Genomic DNA, 21,144 nt, shown 5'->3' on the forward strand with positions numbered 1-21,144 from the left:
TCCATCCATCCATCCATCCATCCATCCATCCATCCATCCATCCATCCACTCACCCATCCATTTGTCCCTCTGTCCATCCATCCACCCATCCATCCATGCTTCTATCCATCCCTGGATTCCTGCATCCCATCAGCTGTCAGTGCCCTAGCCAGCTGCCCCTGCTGCCCCCCAGGCACTCAGCATCCCCCAGTATCAGTGCCAGCACCACCCAGCACCTGCATTTCTGATCCAGCCCTAATAACCACGCAGCGTTGCCACAGCAACTCAGCAGCGGAGCCGAAATGGCACTGCTTGACCTCACATGGGCAAGGTCAGCACCCACACCGGGGGTCATGGTCACACCAAAACCCAGGCCCGTGGAGCAGTGCAGCCACACTGCAGGGAAACTGAGGCACAGCGCTGGCAGCTGCCCCAACTGTGGGATGCTGGGACCCAGCTGCACTAAAAATACCCTCCGGCGTGCGGCGGCGGAGCCATGCAGGTGCAAGGCACCAGCAGAGATGGACAGCTTGGCTGATGGGAGCTGATGCGGCCCCGGGCTCCGGCACCGCTTAATGAGCAGCCGAGGAGGTTTTATTTACAGCCAGTGTCGGTGGCAGGACCTGCATGGCTGGCCATGGAGTGGGAATGGTGCTGCCCACGGCCACAGACTGGGCATGTTTCAGCATCCCCTGCCCATCCATCCATCCCTAGACCCTGCCCTTGCCCCCTGCCTTGAGCTCTGGACCTGCACCCAAGGGAGTGATGTCCACCACTGCCCCACTCCTCTTTTCCACTGTCTTGTTGTAGGGGATTTTTGCCCCAAAATTGTGGTAGAGAGGATCTCCTCATGAGGACAAGCTCCTCACAGATGTGATGTCTGTCACCACCACCAGCAAAAGGAGCAGAAAGAGCCAGCTCATCAGGCAGTGATCCATGGGGAGTTCAGCTGCTCTCCCCCTCTCTGGACAGCCCCTGGGCATGCCCTGGAGCACCAGCTGCACCATCCCCTGCATGGGCAGCGATGAAGCAATAAAGGTGTTGTTAAATGAGGGTGGTAATGATTCTTGGTCACTAGACAGCAGCCCCAAGCTCGGAGCAGTGTGTGCCACAGGGACCCTCTGCAGGGAGCGGTAGGTGGGCTGGGTGCCACTGTGTCTGGACTGTGATCACCTGTCCTGGCCACCATGGTCCCATGGGCACCTCAATGCCAGGAACACCGTAATCCCATGATCCTAAGAACACCCTGATCCAATGTCCAGGCACCCATCATCCTAGGAGCGTTGTGTTTCCATGGGCACTACAGTCCCATGCTCCATGGCATCCACCATACCGTGATCCCAGGGGCACCGTGACCCATGTGCCAGGTTGTTGCACCCCAGGGACATCATCACCCCATGTCCAGGAGCACAGTGCTCCCCACACCGCCTCACACCCCACAGCCACACTGACCGTGAGCTGAATGTGGCTGGGAAGGGGACTTTTAGGGAAAACCTCCCAGACAGCCCAAGCTCAGGGGGTCATGGTGGGACACAGGGTACACAGGGGAGCCCCAGCATGGTGGGCACTGGGGGACAGTGTTGGTGTGGCCATGCCAGCACTGGTGTGCAGGTGCCCTCCCGTGGCTGGCACAGGAACGGTGGGTGGACCCTCACCTGCACCCCCTGCGAGGTGGGTGCCCCCAGAGGTTGGTGGCAAGACCATCCCCTCTCTGGGCAGGGGGAAAAGGGTGCTGCCCACCTGGGCATGGCCCCTTCAAAGACACAGCCCCAGCCAGGGAAAAAATATAATTATGTTTTAATGAGTGATTTGAGCAGCCAACAGGCTGAAAATGCCATGGGAGCCCTGGGAGGGCCAGGCCACCCCGCAGCACCCAGTGGGACTCCACTTGGGCCTCCATGGCACCTGCTACTGTGGGGCTGAGCCCCAAATTCCACAGCACAGCCTCATCACTGTGGGACTGAGTCCCCCCACACCCAGCCAGCTCAGGACTGAGGCCCCCAGCACCTCATGGCATGGGACCAAGCGTGGGGAACACCCAGCAGGGCCTGGGTGTGAGCCATGGGAGAGCATCCCACAGCACCCATCTGCCTCCCAGCACCCATCCCATAGGGAAGGTGCCCCATAGCATCTGGTTGCATGCTGCATCCCTCCTCAGGGTAGTGTGACCATGGTGTATGGGGGTCCAGGAGTCCCTCCAGTGCAGGGCATCCCATCAGCACACAGACGCACCCTCCTCCTCTTCTTCCTCCTCTTCCTCCTCCTCCTCATTATCCCTGTCCTCATCTTCGCTACCAGGCAGCTGCCCCGGTGGGGCAGGAGGAAAGGGGGGGCCCCAATCCAGGCTGGTGTAGGTGACAGCCAGGTTGACGTAGTGCTCACCCTCCAGTGTGGCCAGGACATGCTCCAGCTCTCCCACCAGCCCCGTGAAGGACGGTCTCTCCTCGGGCGCTGGTGCCCAGCAGCTCAGCATCACCCGGTACCTGCCCCGACACCCCAGTCAGTGCTGGCAGCCCCCCGGGACAACCCCCACCATCCTGCCCACCCCCAGCCCCACTCACAGCGGGTCAGGGCAGTGGGAGGGCTGTGGCAGGCGTCTCCCCTGCAGCAGGTAGCGGGCCATGTCGTAGGGGTCCACCTCGGGGTACGGCGATGCCCCCCGTGTCAGCAGCTCCCACATGAGCACACCAAAGGACCACTGCCAAGCAGAGAGCTGCTGTTGAGATGCAGGCGGGATGGGGATGGGGGACAGGGAAAGGCATTGTGCCTACCACATCTGATTTGGTGGTGAATTTTTGGGTCTGGAGGCTCTCCAGTGCCATCCACTTGACGGGCAGCTTGGCATGCCGGTGCTGCCGGATGCTGTAGTATTCCTTGCCAAACACATCCCGTGCCAGCCCAAAGTCAGCCACCTTCACCGTCAGCGTCTCGTCCAGCCTGGGGGACACCAAATTGAGGTGGGGACACCTGGGCACATCCAGACCCACGGGGTGGCCCCGTAGTGGGGATCTGGCAGTTACAGTCACACTCACATGCAGTTCCTGGCTGCCAGGTCCCGATGCACAAACTTCTTCTGGGCCAGGTACTCCATGCCCAGGGCTACCTGCAGCCCGAAGCCTATGAGCTCCTTCATTGTGGTGCTCTGTGGGATGAGAGTGGTGAGCAGGGCGACCTTGGCTCCCCACCACCCTCTGCCCCCCGGGGTACCCCCCTACCCTCTCCTGGGCGCGGATGAACTGGCGCAGGTCCCCGTGGCGCATGTAGGGCAGGACGACGAGAGGCAGCCCATGGCGGGGCAGGCACACCCCCAGCAGCGAGAGCACCTGAGGGTGGTGGAAGCTCTTCATGAGGATGCCCTCACGCAGGAACTCCTCTACCTCCTCCAGGTCTGTGATGCCTGCCGAGAGCTGAGCTGTGGAGCGCTCCGCTGCCGTGCCGCGGGACCGCGCATGGGAGCGGGAGCTACTCACGGTGCAGGGACTTGACGGCGCAGTGGAGGTCTCCCAGCAGTGGGTCTGAGTAGGTGCCATGGTAGACGCTGCCGAAGTGCCCTGCAGAGACAGGTGGCACAAAGCTGGCACCGCACAGAGCCAGCAGGTGATGCCACGGCCAAACTGGGCTGCAGAGTCACCTTTGCCGATGACCTGGTGGCGATGGGTGACAAGCCGCTCCTCGGGAATGAGAATGTCCTTCACCTCCTCCAACAGCTCCGGCCGCAGGTCCTCCAAGCAGCAGGATGTGGCTCTGAGCAGGGGCATGGGGGATCCACCACCTGCTGCACTGGCACCAGCACCAGCACTGGCACTGGTGATTCGTATGCGGGGCGCCACAGGGCTGGGAGTGCCTGCTGTGTTCAGCACTGCCAGGACAGGCAGAGGCAGGGTGAGGGCTGGCAGCACCCAGCACCCATCACCCCACCATCCACCTGTGACACCCACTTACCCAGCACCTCCCTGTAGTCGACGCCGGGGCGCTGGGTGGTGACAGGGGGGTCGCTGCGGCCGGGCTGCACCAGCAGCTCCAGGTTCTCCGTCCCTGTGGGCAGCAGTGGGGTGGGTGGGGGGCAGCGTGGTGGGGGGCTGGAAGCACCAGTGTGCCCAGTGAGCACAGCACTCACCTCGCCTCTTCCTCCAGCACCAACGGAGCAGCATGGCAGCCAGGATGCAGCAGACTAGGAAGGTGACGCCAATGCCCAGGGCCAGGCTGGCAGCCAGATCCAGCGAGGTGGGGGGGGACAGCACCCAGCCCAGCGCCTCGCAGGCACCATTCACACAGATCTGGAGGAGCAGGGGCTCAGCAGGGATGGGATGGGGGATGTGGGGGGGTGGTTGCCCATCTAGGGGGTGCCTACCTCCACGGGGGCCCCAGCGGCGGGCAGGCGCAGCTCCTGGGGCAGGCGGCACGTCACCTCGTTGTTCAGGACGTTGGGGTGGCAGTCCCGGCCCCCCACTGTCATGGTGATGTTCATGCAGGTGGCCAAGGCGTTCAGGCCCGCTTGCTGCCCAGACACAGAGCCCTAAGCCTGGGGGTCCTGGTGGTGGGACCCCCTGCCCTGGCTCACCCCAGTGCCCCCACGTACGTGCACCTCGATCTCATCATCGCCAGGCTTGAGGCGGAGGCGCCCGCCCTCCTGCTTCAAGGGGAAGATCTTGGGCCGGGAGTAGTAGTGGAGGTGGAAGAGCCAGTGGCCGTCAGCACCATCCAGCAGCACACTCAGGTTCCCCAGCACCACATCGACCTTGCTCTTGAAGGGGAAGGCTGGACTACGGCACAGCAGCCGCTCTGGTGCCAGTGGGTCCTCACACTCCTGCAGGCAGGGGGATGCTGGGCACTGGCACTGAATGATGCCCACCAGGGGATTGGAGTAGGCAGGGTAGGGTTGGGGTGTGATGGCCTCCCACCCAGATGCTTACTGTGGCTTTGGTAATCACACCTCTGGCTTCAAAGCGGATCTTGGCACGATACACGGAGTCCAGGTGGGTGCCAATGATGGTGAGCATCGAGCCCCTACGATGGGCAGGGATCAGGGCCCCGGGGCATATATCATCCCCAGAGGGTGCATGTGGTCCCTGGGGTGCACGTGGTCCCCAAGTTGTGTGTGGTGCCTGGGGTGCATGCGATCCCCGGCAGCTCATCCAGCCCAGCCAGCACAGTGGGAAGCCAGGAATGTCCCCTCACCCAAGGGAAGGGAGCCCTTGGACTTACTCATAGCTGCAGTTGGGGATGATAGCCAACACAGAGGGGTCAGGGCGGTACTGGAATGGCAGCGGGGCTGGGAACGCCTCCCCATCGATCCACAGGGCCACCCAGGCTGCGCCCAGGCCACTGGCAGCAGGAGCCGTGCACTGAATTGTCCCGTTGTCACTGGGGATGCAGCAGCCAGGGTTGGGGGGGACAGCAGGACTGCAGGGGTTCCCTGTGCTGGTTCCCATGCCAGGGACCCCACTGTGCTTGCTGGTGGGGGCAGGGCAGGGGCATACCTGGGCTGCCCGGTCAGGGGACACTCGGAGCCATTGACCATCACCCTCCAGCTGCTCCCTGAAGAGAGGTGGGCGCCATGGAGTGAGAGGTGGGTGCCACCCCCCCGGGGGCCAAACGGGGGGTGCAGGACTCTGATGCGTGGCTCCTGAGCAGAGACGGGGTCAGTGGAATGGGTGGCAGGGTGATCCAAACCCCCTCAAACCCTGCCAGAGGGCAGCTGGGGTGACTGCCAGTGCAGGACCATACCACAAAGATGAAGCCACCAAGAGCGGAGGAGCCTTGGACATGGAAGCCAGAGGGCCTGGGGGGCTCCTCCACAGTGAGCACCACGTTGGCCGGGCCCCTCGCTGCTGCCAGCCCCCCAGGCTCCAGCTCACACACCAGCACGTCCACAAACTCCTTGCGGCGGGAGGTGGGCAGGGGTCTGCAGGGCAGGGTTGGGGGTCAGGCCCAGGCCAGGGAGCAGCCCCAAAACCCTCTCTGCCACTGTTCCCTCCCAGCACCGGCACACACCTGTAGCTCTTGATCTCCTGTGGCAGCACGGTGCAGCCTCGCTGTCCCACTGTCACCCGGTAGGCAGCGGGGGGGCTGCGGCTGGGGTCAGGGTCCGAGTGGGAGCGGAAGGTCATGCCACAGAGAGTGACCCGTGTCCGACCCCGCAGCGGGGCGCTCCGGGGGTGGAACTGTGGGAGAAGCACCCACGACACTGAGAGCCCTGACCAGTGATGGTTGCAGGTCCAGAAAGCCCCTTCCCTGAGGGACACAACACCCATCATGGGGAGGGGGTCCCACCACACACCACCCCATTTGCCACCTCCCTCCCTATCCGACTGCATGGGAGCTGTGGGCAGCAGGGGGACGGCGGCGCAGACCTACATCGGTGAGGACGGGTGGGCAGCTGTCCTGGACCCAGGGGCCGGCACACTCGTGGCGGCGTGTGCACCCATCCCCACACCAGCCACAGCCCATGAAGCGCTCGGCACGCAGGCAGCGCTGGCACGTGGAGAAGTGGCGGCAGCCGGGGCCGGTGACATTCAGGCGCCACACCTGGGGATGGAGAGTGGAAGTGAGGGGGGCATGTGGGGCTCAGTGCCTGCCCCATTCCCCCAGCCCCCCACTCACCTTGGTGCCCGCAGCGAAGAACAGCGAGTGGCTCTGTGACCCCATGGCACCCTGCACCGGCCCTGGCTCCCCCAGGGAGAAGTTGGCCATGGTCAGGAGGTAGGAGCTGGAGCGCTGAAGCACTATCTGCAGTGGGGCAGAGTGTGGGGCTGAGTGCACCCCACTGCTCACTGGGACCCCCACCCCACCCAGCTCCTCATCTCACCTGGAAGATGCGTCCTTCTGCTGTGCCCAGGTGGGCCACAGTGACATTCCCCAGGGTGGTGACAAAGATGGAGGTGAGGAGGACACTGGCCAGATGCCCATTGAACAGGTCCACCTTGTGGGAGGCCGCGGGAACAAGGGTGGGCTGGTCCCAGCAGCTGGTGTTTATCACCGGTGCTGAGAGGTTCACCTACAGCCAAGCACAGGGTGGATGCCTTGAAACCGGCCCTGGCGACCCGATTTCCCCACACCCTCATAGGTGGGTACCAGCTCCAGCTGTGAGACATTTTGGGGCAGCACCAAACTGCTCAAGTTCCCCTCCAGGCTGGGAAAATTTTGGGGAAAAAAACACATCCGCAGCCACTCCCGCAACCCTCGTGTGGCGTCAGATCCTGTCCTCCCCTCCCACTCCATCTGGATGTGGTTATCGGGTGCCGGCACCATGGGATGCACACCCCAACCCCAGCCCTCCCTGGCCCCTGGAGCCTGGGGGGGGGTGTGAGGTTGAAGGAGGACACCAGGAGCCACGGTGTCCCCATTGGACACCCCTGATAAACGGGGCTGGGGTCCCCCCTGGGCTCGCCCTGCTGCAGAGTGAGTCAGCGGCAGTGAGCTGTCTGCTCCGTGAGGGAAGAGGAGGGGATTTGGCTGCACCTTGCCCCGCGCCTGGCTGAGAACACCAAAACTCGTGTCACATGCTGGGACGAGGGGGCCCTGCCGGGGCGCCCACCCATTTGTGTCCTGGCCATGCCGGGGCTTGTACCTGGGACACGGTGTTCCTGCCCTGCAGCTGCGGCAGACGAGGAACCCCGGTGACTAATTGCACTTCCGCCTGTGGTTTATTTGCCCAGAGAAGGCGGTGGCTGAGCCCAGGGAACAAGGCAGGAGCAGCCAGCACCTCACAGCACCTCACACGTCCACTCTGGGGACCACCAAGGCCCCGCGGCTTCCCTGTCCCTCCTCCACATAAACAAGCTGGAGAGGTTGGCTGGGATCCAGGGACAGTTACCACGGGGGCTGGAGTCAGTGCTTGTGGGGAGGCCACACCAGGAGAGGGACTGTTAGCCCAGTGCAGGGCATGCAGCAGTGTGCCCATGTGCTGAGATGTGTTTGTGAGGTGGGGAGTTCAATCAGATCCCCACCAGCACCCTGTCTCCTCCTCGGTGTGGCCGGGCCTGCTGGAGCACAAAGGCCCCTGCAATAGATGGTGGGTGGCTGCTGGGCTGACTCACACCTGGGTGACGCTGCTCTCCCCCTGCCCTACCCCACCCCACCATCCACCCCGCTCTACCAGCGCTTCCCAGCATGCTGTCCCCATCTCCCCACGTCCCAGACGACCCCCAGGCCCCTCAGGCCGGACGTGGCGCAGGGCAGAGCACTCACGTTGTGTGGGCAGTACTCCACTGGCTGGAAGAAGCTGAGCCCCCGCAGCAGTGGCTGGTGCCCGATGCCACAGCACTTCTCCATGCCTTCCTCCATGGCCTGGTTGAGGAGGCGGATTGGGAAGGCACAGACAGCCGAGTTCTCCCGTGGCACCATGCTCTCCGGCTGGCTCTCGGCAAAGGCACCGAAGAGCACTGTGTCGGTGTCGTTGATGCCGAGGTCACGGGCCAAGCGGGCACCAGGGCGGGCAGTGTGGGCTGCCTGCAGCACGTTGTAGGCAACATCCCGCTCAGCATCCTCCTCGCCGCTGCGCCGCCGGCGCCGGCGCTTGGACTCGAAGCGGCAGTCGAGGACGAGCTCGCGGTAGCGACGGAGGTCGCGCTCGTGGGTGCTGAGCCGTGCCAGGCGTGTGTGGTACACGGTCGAGCCCGGCCGCTCCAGCTGCACCATCAGGAAGTAGACGTGGTCCCCGTCGGCAAAGGAGTGCACATAGTGGATGGTGTAGTTGTCGCGGTATCGTGGCAGCACCGTCAGCCACTGGAAATCACCCGAAAAGCCATCCAAGGTGCCCTTCAGCCTGCGGACAGACACCGACTGTGGGCTGTACTGGGCTGCCACGCTGCTGTTGATGGTGGAGCCGAGGTAGAAGAAAGAGGCATAGGAGGTGGCCACCACGGTGGCACTGGTCCCCAGAGGGCTGGCCACGCAGTCGGGGCACAATGTGGGGCTGTTGCCCGTGGCCGAGTACAGGCAGTGTGTGGCTGTGATGGCCACCTTACCATCCCGCACCTCCAGCTGGTGCTGGTAGCACAGCCCATGCCGTGCTGTGCCACAGCTGTACAGCCACGGCTCCAGCGGGTCCAGCAGCAGCAGGACATTGTCCGTGTCCTCAGGGCCATCCGTGGTGGCTGGGCACAGGCGACAGATCTCACACTCGGCGCTGCCCACTGGGCCGGTGACAAGGACGGAGAGGAGGTGCAGCTCGGCGCTGGCCAGCAGGATGCGGTTACGGACGGCCACAAAGATGGCGACTGTACCATCGGAGTCAGCAAAGACAGCAACATTCTGGATGGGGCTGCCAGCATCGAGGCCAGGCAGCGTGTAGGGGACAGAGAAGTTCCTGGTGGAGCTGAATGGGATCTGGGGGCACTGCCAGGCACCGGCGCCCAGCGGGACCAGGGCGAGCACCAGCCAGAAGCACACGAGGCACAACAGGCCCATGCTGTGCAGTGCCACTGCTGTGAGGTTATTGACGGTGCTCAGCACCCAGTGGGGTCGGAACACATAGAGGATGGGCCACCATCACATCTGCCAAAATAAAGGAGGAAGGGTTTTACCCACTGCCTTTAGGCAAGGACCCTGGGCACTGCCACAGCTGGGTGTGCTGGTGTCCCCAGGGGCCAGATGATGAGGGGTGCTGCCAGGGGACGATTGGCCACGCCAAACCTCTTCCCAAATATCATGATTGGCAGGTGAAGCCAAGCTCCCTGTGGCATGGGGACAAATCCTGCCTTCTGCCACCTCCAGACCCCGCCTGTCATCCTGAGGCACCTCTGCCCTGCAATGACCCCTCCCGGGGACTGGGATGGGTACCCTGCCAGCCCCCCAGGACAGCGACGGGGACCAGGGATCCCCGCGGGACTGGGACAAAGCCCCCGCCAGCCTCCCGAGACAGGGACCCCGACGTACTCCCGGTCTCCACCCCCGGCCCCGCCGCGGCTCACCGGGTCCGGAGTCCTCGTTAGGTCCGCCTGGCCCCCCCACGTTCACGCGGTGCGGTCCGATCCCGCGGTGCCAGGCGGCGTGGGGCTCACCTGGGCGCTGCCGTGCCGTGCCGTGCCAGGGCAGGGCGGGCGGAGCGGAGCGGGGCCGGGATGGAGCAGGCGAGGTGGGACGGGGCGGAGCGGGGCGGGACGGGACGGCACAGAGCGGAACGGGGCGGGCGGGTCCTGCCCCCGCGTCGCCGGGGGCTCCCCGAGGGCCGGCACAGCCACACGCAGCCCGGGGGTACGGGGGTGCTCGGGAACACGCAGCTCAGGGTGCCCGCTGAGCACCTCGGGGGGACAGACATGGGTGGGCACGGTGCCCGAGAGCGACACGGATGGGAGCAGAGGCCCTCGACCGGGACAGGGGGCAGGGCTGGCGCGGCGCCTGGGGTGCCCACCGCGGGTCGGGGTGGCCGTCGGATGGCTGGGAGGCGGCTGCCGGCATCCCGGGGCCCGGGTGGGGTCCTGCATGTTGGTACCCTCGGCCACAGATTCCAGTCCCCTTGCCATAGGGGCGGTCTACACCCTGACACATGGAATCGAACCTGTCGCTTCCCCAAAGCTCCCACTCTAGCACCGCGTTTGCTGCTCACTTCCAGGCGAACGGGGCAGCCTTTGCGGGGTGTGGCAGGCTCAGAACCAGGGTTCCAAGCCAGGGAGCAGGAGCAGGGCTGAGGCAGCCAAAGTTTTGCAAGGGCAGCCGTGGGGGTTAATTCTGTTGTGCCCACTCTGTTTCTCGTGTCCCTTTCCTCCCCGCGGTGGCAGGAAGTGCCAGCACTACACTTCCAAGGATGCAGGAAGATGCTTTATATCCCGGTCCATACGTGGATTTGCCCTCCAAGTGCCCTGCTGCCCTCGGACCCTGGGGCTGCGGGTCCCTTTGCACATGGACTTCTCCTTCAGCTGAGCAGGGCGCTGCCTCACGCAGCCGGGGACTTTGGTCCTGAACACTCCGAAAATGGGCCCTCCTGTCCCTGCCACCTGGCCAGCCCCGGCCCTCCCAGGCTCCCGCCCCCCGTTGTGCAAGGCCCGGCAGTTCCGCTGGCCCCGGGCCTTACTCAACAGCTCCTTCCTCCGGCTGCGCCTCTCGGCTCGGTTTCGACATGAGCTGGCCCCGGCCAGCTCAGCCCGGGGATTTCGCCGCTCCCAGTCTACAGCCAGCGCCGCCTCCTGCCAGCACAGCCCCGGCGGCCTCACGCCGCTCCCGGCCAGCTTTCCTGGCTCCCAGCGGGTCCCCAGGGCTGGACTGAACCGTATCCAATCTTGGACCAAACTTCCCCCTCAGCTTGGTCATCCCCCCACTCCAGCAGACAAAAACGAATGCGACAAGTCTTGACTTAGGGTCCATATAATGTTTATGAGCAAAGACAAGCGATTACACTCTGGCAGGAGGATAAACACAGGAGCAGATCCCTGTGCTAGCCCTGCCGGGTCCTTCTCAGCTCCTTTGCTGTCAGAGTGCCATCCTCAAACACCTGCCCCAGCACTACCCAGACAGCCCCAAAACATGGAGTTCACAGACGCTCAGCCCCACACCAGTGCCTGGGGATGTCTGGGGAGTAGGTGGCCCCTGTGCAGCAAGCTCAGCATAACTGGCTCAAGGGGCTGGGTTTGGGGGCAGGTGCTCCTGTGCCAAGTGGAAGACCCTCCTTGGGCTGGGGGGCACAGGGTCCTGTGCCAGCGGGGTCTCCCAGGGGCTGTGCTTGAGCTGCCCATTTAGGGTTCACTACCCAGAGCCAGCACCATGAGCCCACAAGCACCCTGGCGGACACCTTGGCACCCCAGATCTCTCTGGAGCTCCTCTGTGTCCTCATGGGGAGGTGGGCAGGACCCTGCTGTCCCAGCTGAGGCAGGCTGACCCACCCTGCCTGCCAGCATCCCCGGGGACATCCTTTTCACAGCCACAGTGGGAAGGGTCAGGGCTCATACAGATGCCAAAGGGGTAAACCTGCAGTGGGACTGCCAGGGACTCCCTGGCACTTGGGAGGTCCAGCTCCCCCAGGGCAGGGAGAGCAGTGTGTGCCCCAGGTCAGCCCTGTCCCCTGCCTGGGTAGTGTCACCCGCCATCTGCGGGCACAGCAGCACTGGGGTCCCCACCTGTCCCCTGGGGACCCTCACCCTTGGCACAGCCACAGGATGCCAGAGGAGATGGCAGGCACAGGCAGCGGGACCCGGGGGCTCTGCTCCTCTGCTCCCCTCCAGCAACCCAGGGTACCAGCAGCCCCACTCCAGGGACAGAGCCAAGGGACCACAGAGGAAGGGCAGCTCCCCAGCTGGGGCACTGCCTGCAGCTGAGAAAGTCCTGCTCACCCCTTTCCCTTTCCCCGTGCACCCCATCTCTAACATTCAGGTTGGACAGTCCCACAGGGGGGTTTCTCTGTGCTCTGGGATCCTACCATGCCCTTTCCCCCAGACACATGGCCTGGGAATCCCTGGGAATGGGCTCCCCAGCACAGCAGGGGCTCTCCCAGCTGGCAGCACGCCCGGGGTGATACCCATCAGTATGTCTGGGGTGTGAGGATGAAGAGTCGGTCTTCCTCCTTGCGGATCCACTTCATGAGCTTGTTGACAGCACTGATGGCACCAGCCTTGGTCCCCAGGGGACTGTAGCATACATAGAGCTCAAAGGCGTTGGTTACCTGGGAGAAGGAATGGGATATATGCTGGGAACAGGACTGTGCACCACTTGGAGCTGGCATTGCATCTTCCCACCATGGGCTACTGGGAATAGGCACAGGAGCTCCAGTGCAGGGACATGAGGTGGTACCCTAAATGGGTGGCATCTGGTTTGCTCAGAAGAGGAAGGACCAAACCCCAGAGTTTGCACCCAGAGTGGGTTTTCTCCACAGCACTGAGTTCATGACAGCACATAGCACAGCCCTTGGTGCCGAAATTCACCAGCTCCTGGTGCTACCCCTGCCCGTCCCTCCCTCACACTGGGGCAAGCTCACCCCCAAACAGGCTGGAGGCCTCTCTGGGGACCATGGAGCTGGTGCTGTGTCCTGCCACCACCCCCTTTTCCCGCCACACAAGACCAGGAAACACAGGCTCACCAAAACCCACTGACAGCCTTACCCACGCCAGGAGGTTCTCTCGGGGGCCCGTGAAGTAGATGTTCTTCAGGGGCCGTGAAGAGTTGTGGGCCCGGCTGTGCAGGTACTGGTAGAGCCCCAAGAGCCTCTCCTTCTCCTCCTCCTGCACGTAGGGAGCCTCAATCTCGGGGCTGCGGGAACACAGCACCCCGTTAGCCCCCCCGGAGAAGAGGCTTGGCCCATTCCATATGCCACAGCCTTGGCCTGATGGTTCCCCAGGGCCTCACCTGGTGAAGAGCCCAGAGCTCTTGGACTTGTAGATGAAGTGCCGGAGGTCGGGGATGCCCACCTGGGCGACGCTGTAGAAGGGGGTGCGCAGGGCCTCCTGCAGGGCGTGGTGCACCCCCCGCCGCCGCAGCCGCTCCTGGAAGCGCCGCTTGCAGTCGGACACGGTGAAGAAGTCCTCGCGGTCTGTGGAGACCAGCAGCAGGCACAGGTCCATCTCCTGCTCCAGGTAGGAGATGTGGGCATGGAAGAAGCCACTGGAGTTGAACTTGGGGAGGCAAATAGGAGTCCAGGCTTCACCCTCCCGAAAGGAGGAAGAAGAGCTGATGAGGTTAAAGAGTAGGTGGAGGTCAATGGGGTGGAGGAACTGATCTTTCTTCCTCACGAGAGACACCAGCTGGTTCCCAGAGAGGAGAATGGAGAAGACCAGGCTCTTGGCCTTGGCCTGCTGCAGGCTGCTGCTGACGGCGTCCCGGACGCTGGCAGCCAGGGGCAGGCAGCGCACGGCGCCCATCAGGAAGCTGGGGTCGTGGGCCATGAGGTCCAGCAGGTTGTCAGTGATGCGCTCGGAGCCAGCCAGGAGCCGGCGTAGGTCATAGTTCTGCTTCTGCTGGAAGATGTGGTTCAGCTGGGTCCAGGTGAGCAGGCTCAGGATCTGATAGTAGATGTAGAGCAGCTCGTGGGCGATCTCCTGCTCCGACTGCCGGGTGCGTGCCACTGCCACCAGCACCAGCGGGCTCCTCCGCACGAACACCACCTTGTAGCCATCTGCTTGAGAGTGAGTCCCCGGGGGGATGCAGGGACAGACCTGTAAGCCTGGCTTCCCAGGGCTACAGCTCTCCCCCCCAGCACCAATGTGCCCCTGGGGACAGCTAACGTGGCCAAGGGGAGCAGGTGCACGGATATGCAGGTTGTGAACCCCCCATCTTATTCCCCCCCAAGGGCTGTACCTGCATGGATGGACCGGATGGCATTTTTCTCGGCCTCCAGGAAGGACACCAGGGCCATCATGACGCCCATGGTGCTGGACAGGGCCTCCTCAGAGCCGTAGCGGGAATACACGGGCTTGCCTGCCTCGCTCAGCACGAAGACGTGCTTGCGGTGCATGCGCCAGGCGTCCATGGTCACGTCCTCCTCCTCCTTCCCCGACAGCACCGAGTCACGGCGTGGGGTCTGCGGGGACTGCTCCAGCTTCCCCTCCTTGCCCGGCCTCATCTCCTCCTCCAGGTCGAGGGCCATGCCTGTGAGCTGCGTGCTCAGCTCACTGAAGTCCTTGCTGATCTGCTCCATGCTGCTCTGCTCCCCCGACTCCCCTCGCCGCTCCTCCGGGCTCCGCGCCACGGCCGCCCCGTCCTCGGGGCTCGTCAGGTCCTCGTAGGAGCGGGTGTGCACAAACATGGCTCCCTCCTGGCCCGCCCCTGGAATAACGGGCCATGCAGCATCTGTCCATGTGTCCCCCACGCTGGGCAGAGGATGCAAAAAGGACAAGGACCTGCCTCCTCTCCCCATCCCGCAGCACCCTGGGGTGCGGGTCCTGCTTGTGCGGAGTTGCCAGTGGGCCTGTTTCCTCCTGCCTGAGGGGCTGCAGAGGGCCCAGCCCGCATGAGGACCTGCTTTTCCCCCCCTTCTCTTCCCCCGGGCTGAGCTGTGCCCCATACCTGGCTCCGTGCCCTGTGCCAGCCCCGGCGTGGGGCTCTCGGACCGCTCCGTGTGCTGGCCATCTCCTGGTGCCAGGGACCCATTGGGCACTTCCCAGCTCTTCTTCTTGTGGACATCTGCAGCCATTCCTCGGGGCAGGACCTGTGTGTGACCCACAGTGTCACCTCTGTGTCCTCTCACCCTCACAGCGGGTCCTGAAACACTCTGCTGTCCAGAAGGACCATGGCAGCACCTGCGGCCCGATCCTGCTGGCTCAGCAGGCAGCACGGAGCCCTGGTAAGACGTCAGGAAAGCTGCTCTAATCCAGCAGGATTTCCTCTCTCACGCAGCCCCAGCTCTTTCCAGTCCCCTGGCCCCGGCACCTTTCATCCAGGCTTGGCCCCAATTTCCCCCGTGAAAGCCGCTCAGCCTCCCCATGCCAGTCCCAGCAGCGAGGGGGAAGGGACACAGCCCTGGATGGGGCAAGTCCCGCACACCCGAGATCCCAGAGGCCTCATGTTTGCACAGGGCGGGTTTTATGACCCTTCTTGGCCTGGATTAGGTGGCTGCGATGGGACCAGGCTGGTGACACTCCTGCTGAGCCGGCACCGATGGCGTCACCGGGAGCCCGCTGTCCTCTACAGCCCCAGCTCTCCCGGGCAGAGCCGGCTGTGCCTCCAGCCCAGCTCCTTCCTTCCTTCCCCGGGGGAAAAACGGCCCAGAAGCGAGCACAATTGAAAGCAACAGGAGGCAGGCAGGCTGGCTGGGAGCCTGTGCATCCGAAACTGGCTGGGGGGGGGAATTTCATGGAGTGCCAGCTCTGCCCTGTGCACCGGGACACCTCCTGCTCCCAAACCCAGCATCAGGTAACGCTGCACCCGAGGGAGCTCGAGATCCCCCAAAATCCTGTGATAGTCCTAGAGCAGATTATGGCCCCGTCCTCACCTAGGGGAGCCGGACCCTCTCCCCAGAACCCTGTGACAGCTCTGGAGGGTGCTGGGGAGCTGGTCAGAGCTCCGTCCTGCCCTGGGGGAGCCTGTGACAGCCCTGGAGGGTTCTGGGGAGCGCATCAAGGCCCCGTCCTCACCTCTCCCCAGCACCCTGCTGACCGTTCCGGGGGCGAGGCTCACCCCAGGACCCTCCCTCGGCCCAGCACGGACCCACCGTGACCCTTCACCCCCCAGCGCTGAGGTGTCACCGCTCCCACAGCCCCGACACGACCCAGGCCCGGGACCCCTCGCAAAGGACAACGCGCGGGGACCCACCTCCGCGGCTCCTCCCAGGGCCGCCCCGCAGCCCCCCGGGCACGGCCTAAGCGGGCCGGAGGAGGGCTCGGAGCCGGCGGCGGGCGGTCGCCTCCCGCCCTACCCCCTGTCCCGGCCCCGACCGCGGCGACACCCCGACCATCGCGGCGACCCGCCGCGCGGCATCATGGGACTTGTAGGCGGCGCGCGCCGAGTGGAATCGTGGGAGTTGTAGTCCACGCAACCCGCAACCACGACCGAGAGTGGGAGGCCGGGACGGAGAGGCAGGGACTACAATTCCCAACACCCCCCTCTAACCCCGCGCTCCGGGAGGGGGTCCGGAAGTTCCGGGCTCTCGCCGTGGCGGCGCCGGGGCCTGTGCGCGGCGGGAGCGGCGGAGCGGGAGCAGGAGGTGAGAGGGGGCTCCCGGGGGATAAAGGGGGCGCCCGGAGTAAAGGGGGGGCTCACTTAGTGTGGTGAGAGGGGCGGGGGGGTCCCGAGAGGCTCCCGGGGTGCGTTTGTCCCGGGTAGAGGGGGTGAGGCTCTGGAGTCCGTGAGCATGGCGGGGGGGCTGTTTTGGGGTCACCCGCGGTGCGGGGATGGGCTGGGGCTGGGGGCGGCCCCGCTGCGGGGTCTGGGGCATCAGCTCCTGGCGCTGTGGGCGCGCAGCTGGGCGCTGCAGGCTCGGTGTCCTCATCGGGACCCCACGCCCCTGTGGGATGTGGGTTGTGGGGTTGGGAAGCTTGGCCCCTGGATCTCACATGGGATATCCCACGTGGAAATGTTGGGGCCTGCCGCCTATGTCATCGTCAGCTGTCGTGGTGTTTCTGGGTATCTCGTTGTTGTTCTGAGGCCCTGATCAGAATTAAGGCTTTTTTTTTTTTTTTTTTTGATCGAGGCACTTGTGTTTCCATCTCTGAACGCTCATGGTTGTAAAAAGGATGGACGGAAGTGGGCTGGATTCATGCTGGGATGCAGAAGGAGCTGATGGGGGCTGTGTGTTAGCTGATGTAATCCCCAGGGATGGGCTAAGTGGGATTTTGGGCTGTAAGTAAAGCGGTGTCTGGGAGTGGTGGCAGTGACCTCTCATGCTCTGACTTTTAAAACACTTGGCACCACACGAGTCTAGTGTTGCTGCTGGTGTGTGGTGTTACTTCTGGAAATGCTGGTGGAGGTGGAATCCGCTGTCCTATCCCAGCAGGGATAGGTGTGAGACTCTCTCCCAGCACTCCCTAGCTGGAAATTTGCTCACTAAGTCCTTTGGGACATGCAAGGTCAGGATAGTAATGGGGACATGTGTCCCCATAGAAGTTCACTTAATTGTCTCTAATACATGTTTCTAGAAGCATCATACAGCTCAAAAGCGTATGCTTCCCCTTTTTTCATTAAAATCCTCCAGCCTGACACCCATGAGAGCCAGAATGGTTCCCTTTCCCTTCACTTTCAGATTTCAGTGATGTGCTTTTAATATTTCCTCTGAATTAGGGACCTCCAACTTTAACATTAGATATAATTGACTGTCTTAGTTTCTTGCAGTTCCCTCCCAAGGGAAATGTTTTTGTTTGTACCTTCTGCAGTACTTGAATTTCACAGAGGCCTTTTCCTTTCTTCAGCCTCACAAAAACTTTACTGGATGCAGAAGGTTGTTCCACAGCAAATTGCTTCCTCTGTTCTCCTGTGTTGGTTTTCCTCTTGGCAAAATCTGTTTGGAGAGAAGCTGTGAATATCAGAGTGTTTTTCTGAAATTAACACCTCTCTGAAACCTCACTTTGCCCAATCCATCACCAGTTACCCCCCTCGTCCCCCCAGATATGGAAAATAAGGTGTGAAGTTGGGTATAAGTTGGTGAGGAGATGCTTAAGGGCTGTGCTGGCATTTCACGCTCTGCCCCATGCCAGAAGTTTGTAATTAGTCCTGAGGAAGACAAGTTGTTTAGTCTGGCTCAACTGCACAATTCCTATGTACAATGCCATTATTTTCCCATGGCAGTATGTAAATTGGAAGAAGAGATCCAAGAGTTTGCTGTAAGGCTTGGCACATGTAGTTTGGGAAGTGGAATGAGGAATGTTCCCAGAGCTGTCTGGGGGTGTGCTGGGGAGGGCAGGGGCATGGTCCTGGGGAAGTCCTTGGGTGTAATTGCCAGGGAGCATCTGGAGCTCCACTTGACTCTCCTGGGGGAGTTGCAGAACCACCAGTTGTTGGAGGAACTAAAACCACAAAAAAACTTCCACTCCTTTAGTTGTGCCTTCTGTATTTTCAGTGCAGCCAAGGCTTTGCCAGCAGGGAGTAGAGCCAGCTGGGATAGGAGGAGGGAAAGATGATGAATATCTGCCCTCCTGAACAGTTCAGTGTAATTGTAACAGCTCATTATTGTCCTAAAGAGCTGTCAGTCTGGGCTCTTCCCATGACTGGATCAGGCTGTGTCACTGTGTGAAACTCCCTTGCCATCCCTCAGACAATTGGTTGTGACCAAAGTATGACAGAACTAATCGATGCACAGTTCCCTGTGCACAGGGGTGCGTTTTTTCTGTGCTTTGCTCTTGTCCTGGCCTCAGCCACGGGCTCTGTTGGGATGTCCTTGGAAACAGCCTCACTCACACTGACCTGTCTCCCAGCATCTCCCTGCGAGCTGGGAGGTGGGAGCTGAACTGGCACTTACCTGCCTGTGGCTGAAGGGTGAATCCTCACGGTGTCTCATCACAGTGTGCTTTTTTTGGAGCAGTTGTAGCAGGGCCCACCTTCAGGAGATCTTGGCATTGGTGGAAGCCAGGCTAAGGCCCTTCTGTCCCCGTCCTGCAGTTTGCTGTCACCTTGGTTTGTGGGGCTGTATGGTAAAGCGTATCACTGAAGTGACCCGGGTTAAATATAACTCTCTTCCAAGGGTCATCTGTGGTGCAGACCCAGAAAAGCACAAGCTGGCAAGAACTTACACCCTGTGCATTGCCAAAGGCAGAGCGGGGGGAGCAGATCAGGCTGAGCAGGGAGCCAGTCAGAGCCAGTGTGGCTGCCTGTGTTATTGAACCATGACCTCACACCCACGGAGGTTGCTGAATGGCTCAGTGGATCTGTGCCAGGCCTGATATCTGTCCAGTGGTATTTTTTTTTCCCTCCCGTCTGATAATTTCAATATTATGTCTAAACAGTTCCCAGCTGGCAAGGGATTTTATTTTTGTTTTTTTAAGCATCAGTGAGGTTGTTGACTTAATGAGAACTGGAGTGGGGGAGGAAACCCAGAAGGGAAGAACAAGAAACGCCAGGTCCACGGGCTGCAGAAGTTCACAGATGAAAGGACTGGCTGGTGGCAGCCAGCTGTAGTGGTGACTGCCATAACCGTCTCCCTTCACCTGTCCTTGCCGTGAAGGGTGTGATCTTGGTTCTTTTACATTCACCTCCAAGTAAGAAAATAGGATAGAACTTATGGAGGAAATCCTTGGGACCAAGGAGGTTGCTATTGCATGGAGAGCCATGTAAAACATGAGCAGACCAGTGCTCTCGGGCTTTAGTGGCCACCTGAATGAACCTGTTCCTTTGGAAACGGTGCTGGGGGGGATGGATCTGTGGTGGTTGCACAGGTTGCCTTCCTCAACCTCCACACCCTTGGTTCCTGAGGCTTGCCAGGCTCTGCCATCCCTGGCTCCCACCTGAGTCTTCCGTGGCGGGTGATGGACCCTGGCAGGAGCGGATACTCTCTCTTGGTGGGGCAGCTCCCTCAGCTCCTTGGCACAGGCTGCCAGCTCCCCGTCTGGGATCACTCCCTGCTGTGAGGTCTGTCATAACCTGCTCTGCCGACCTGCCTCCCTTATGGCAGCGCTGACCTTTGGAAGTGAGAATAAACAGGATGTTTGTGTGCTTTTCTTCTGTGTGAGCTGCTCTAGCCAGGCCTGGTGGTGACTGTCCCCGCTGTCCTCTGTGCCCTAAACCACTGGAATTAAATAATCCTGCCTTGGAGCCTCAGGTCTCCCAGCTTTGGTCTGGTGGCATGGCAGGCAACCCTCCAGCACCGCCACAGCTGGATGGGCCAGAGCAGGTTTGAGGCTGTCAGGTTGCCTTTTCCCTCAGTTTGCTCCATGCTCTGCTGTGGCTCTTTTTTTTCTTTTTTTTTTCTCTTTTGTTTTTTTTTGGGGAAAGACGGAAGTACTTCCTATTTCAAGTCCTGGCTTTGGTTATCGCCAGGAAATCCTCACCTTCTCCGCTGGTGGGAGGAAGTGGATGAAATTTTAGATTTCTGTTGAGGCAAGTGTTATTTGCGTCACTCAGCTTGATGAGGGCAAGCGTTGGAGAGCAGTGCCTGTCATGATTTATTGGCAAAGCCTTCTCTGTTATCTACAGACTTCTGAGGGCAGGGTCCCCATGGCAGACCAGTAGTAGCGATCATTTCCTTGAACAGCAAAGAGCTTTTGGCAAAAATAGTTTGGATTAAACATTAATTGCAAAATTGTTGTTCGGCTGCGGTCCTTGTTGTTTGTAGATGGTTGGCGTTCTCACATTTCTATCTGCACCCCAAATAGTGTCAGACAGCACAGTATGTTGGAAAGCTCTATGTTAATCAAAGCAGATATCAAATTGTTTGCCCACCATATTGACAGTTTGATTTCAGGAGTTGCTTGACGCTTGCAAATTTGAACGTGGAGAAATGCGACACTTGAATTCATTCATGCCTAAGTGTGGTCTTGTGTATCTGTGGATCCTGATCAGATGTTACACACACCCCTTCTAACCAGCAGTGTTTTTTCTCATGTGATATGTGTTCTTTGCCTTGTAGCTTATTGTCATGTTGTTTTATTCAACAGGTTGTGGCGTCTGGGTGTTTCTAGAGTGAATTAACCATTTCTAGAAACTACCAGACAAGATCAAAATGTGGGGAGACCATCGACAAGGCAACAGAACGGGGTCTTTTCGGTAAGCACTTGAATGTACAGTTTGTTTCAGCAACATTCTTAAATACAATAAGCCATGGGAACTCTCTGTTTACTATTTTGGTAGAAGTTGTGAGGTCTGTGTGAAGCTAGG

General features: G+C 61.2%; 3 protein-coding genes across 5 annotated transcripts in view; 1 reads left to right on the plus strand and 2 right to left on the minus strand.

Moving 5' to 3' along the window:
• Nucleotides 1-1,868: 1,868 nt before the first annotated feature.
• MST1R (macrophage stimulating 1 receptor) lies at nucleotides 1,869-10,003 on the minus strand. The gene is made up of 21 exons (XM_027640441.1): nucleotides 9,894-10,003; nucleotides 8,170-9,477; nucleotides 6,788-6,976; nucleotides 6,583-6,708; nucleotides 6,337-6,507; nucleotides 5,974-6,143; nucleotides 5,707-5,884; nucleotides 5,460-5,605; nucleotides 5,185-5,343; nucleotides 4,893-4,986; nucleotides 4,559-4,786; nucleotides 4,331-4,477; nucleotides 4,097-4,256; nucleotides 3,922-4,014; nucleotides 3,611-3,838; nucleotides 3,450-3,530; nucleotides 3,195-3,376; nucleotides 3,012-3,121; nucleotides 2,751-2,916; nucleotides 2,541-2,677; nucleotides 1,869-2,462 (listed from the first exon to the last, which is right to left on the minus strand). The coding sequence occupies exons 2-21, from the start codon at nucleotides 9,388-9,390 to the stop codon at nucleotides 2,195-2,197; spliced, it is 4,254 nt and encodes a 1,417-aa protein (XP_027496242.1). The 5' UTR covers nucleotides 9,391-9,477; nucleotides 9,894-10,003; the 3' UTR covers nucleotides 1,869-2,194.
• A 1,267-nt stretch (nucleotides 10,004-11,270) lies between these two features.
• MON1A (MON1 homolog A, secretory trafficking associated) lies at nucleotides 11,271-16,310 on the minus strand. The gene is made up of 6 exons (XM_027640737.1): nucleotides 16,156-16,310; nucleotides 14,911-15,052; nucleotides 14,203-14,670; nucleotides 13,255-14,020; nucleotides 13,011-13,158; nucleotides 11,271-12,574 (listed from the first exon to the last, which is right to left on the minus strand). The coding sequence occupies exons 2-6, from the start codon at nucleotides 15,035-15,037 to the stop codon at nucleotides 12,434-12,436; spliced, it is 1,650 nt and encodes a 549-aa protein (XP_027496538.1). The 5' UTR covers nucleotides 15,038-15,052; nucleotides 16,156-16,310; the 3' UTR covers nucleotides 11,271-12,433.
• Nucleotides 16,311-16,470: 160 nt separating this feature from the next.
• The window catches only part of RBM6 (RNA binding motif protein 6), a 57,312-nt gene continuing 52,638 nt past the window's right edge, over nucleotides 16,471-21,144 (plus strand). The window contains exons 1-3 of one of the 3 annotated variants that reach the window (XM_027640443.1): nucleotides 16,489-16,546; nucleotides 17,033-17,181; nucleotides 20,925-21,033. In XM_027640443.1, coding sequence (XP_027496244.1) covers nucleotides 20,990-21,033 — 44 coding nt within the window. In that variant the 5' untranslated portion in view covers nucleotides 16,489-16,546; nucleotides 17,033-17,181; nucleotides 20,925-20,989. Of the gene's footprint in view, nucleotides 16,547-17,032; nucleotides 17,182-20,924; nucleotides 21,034-21,144 lie in introns of those variants that run through there. The other 2 variants (XM_027640442.1, XM_027640444.1) reach the window with 2 other exon arrangements.

The sequence above is a fragment of the Corapipo altera genome, unplaced genomic scaffold (assembly GCF_003945725.1).
Source record: "Corapipo altera isolate COAL_440 unplaced genomic scaffold, ASM394572v1 55, whole genome shotgun sequence".
NCBI lineage: Eukaryota > Metazoa > Chordata > Aves > Passeriformes > Pipridae > Corapipo > Corapipo altera.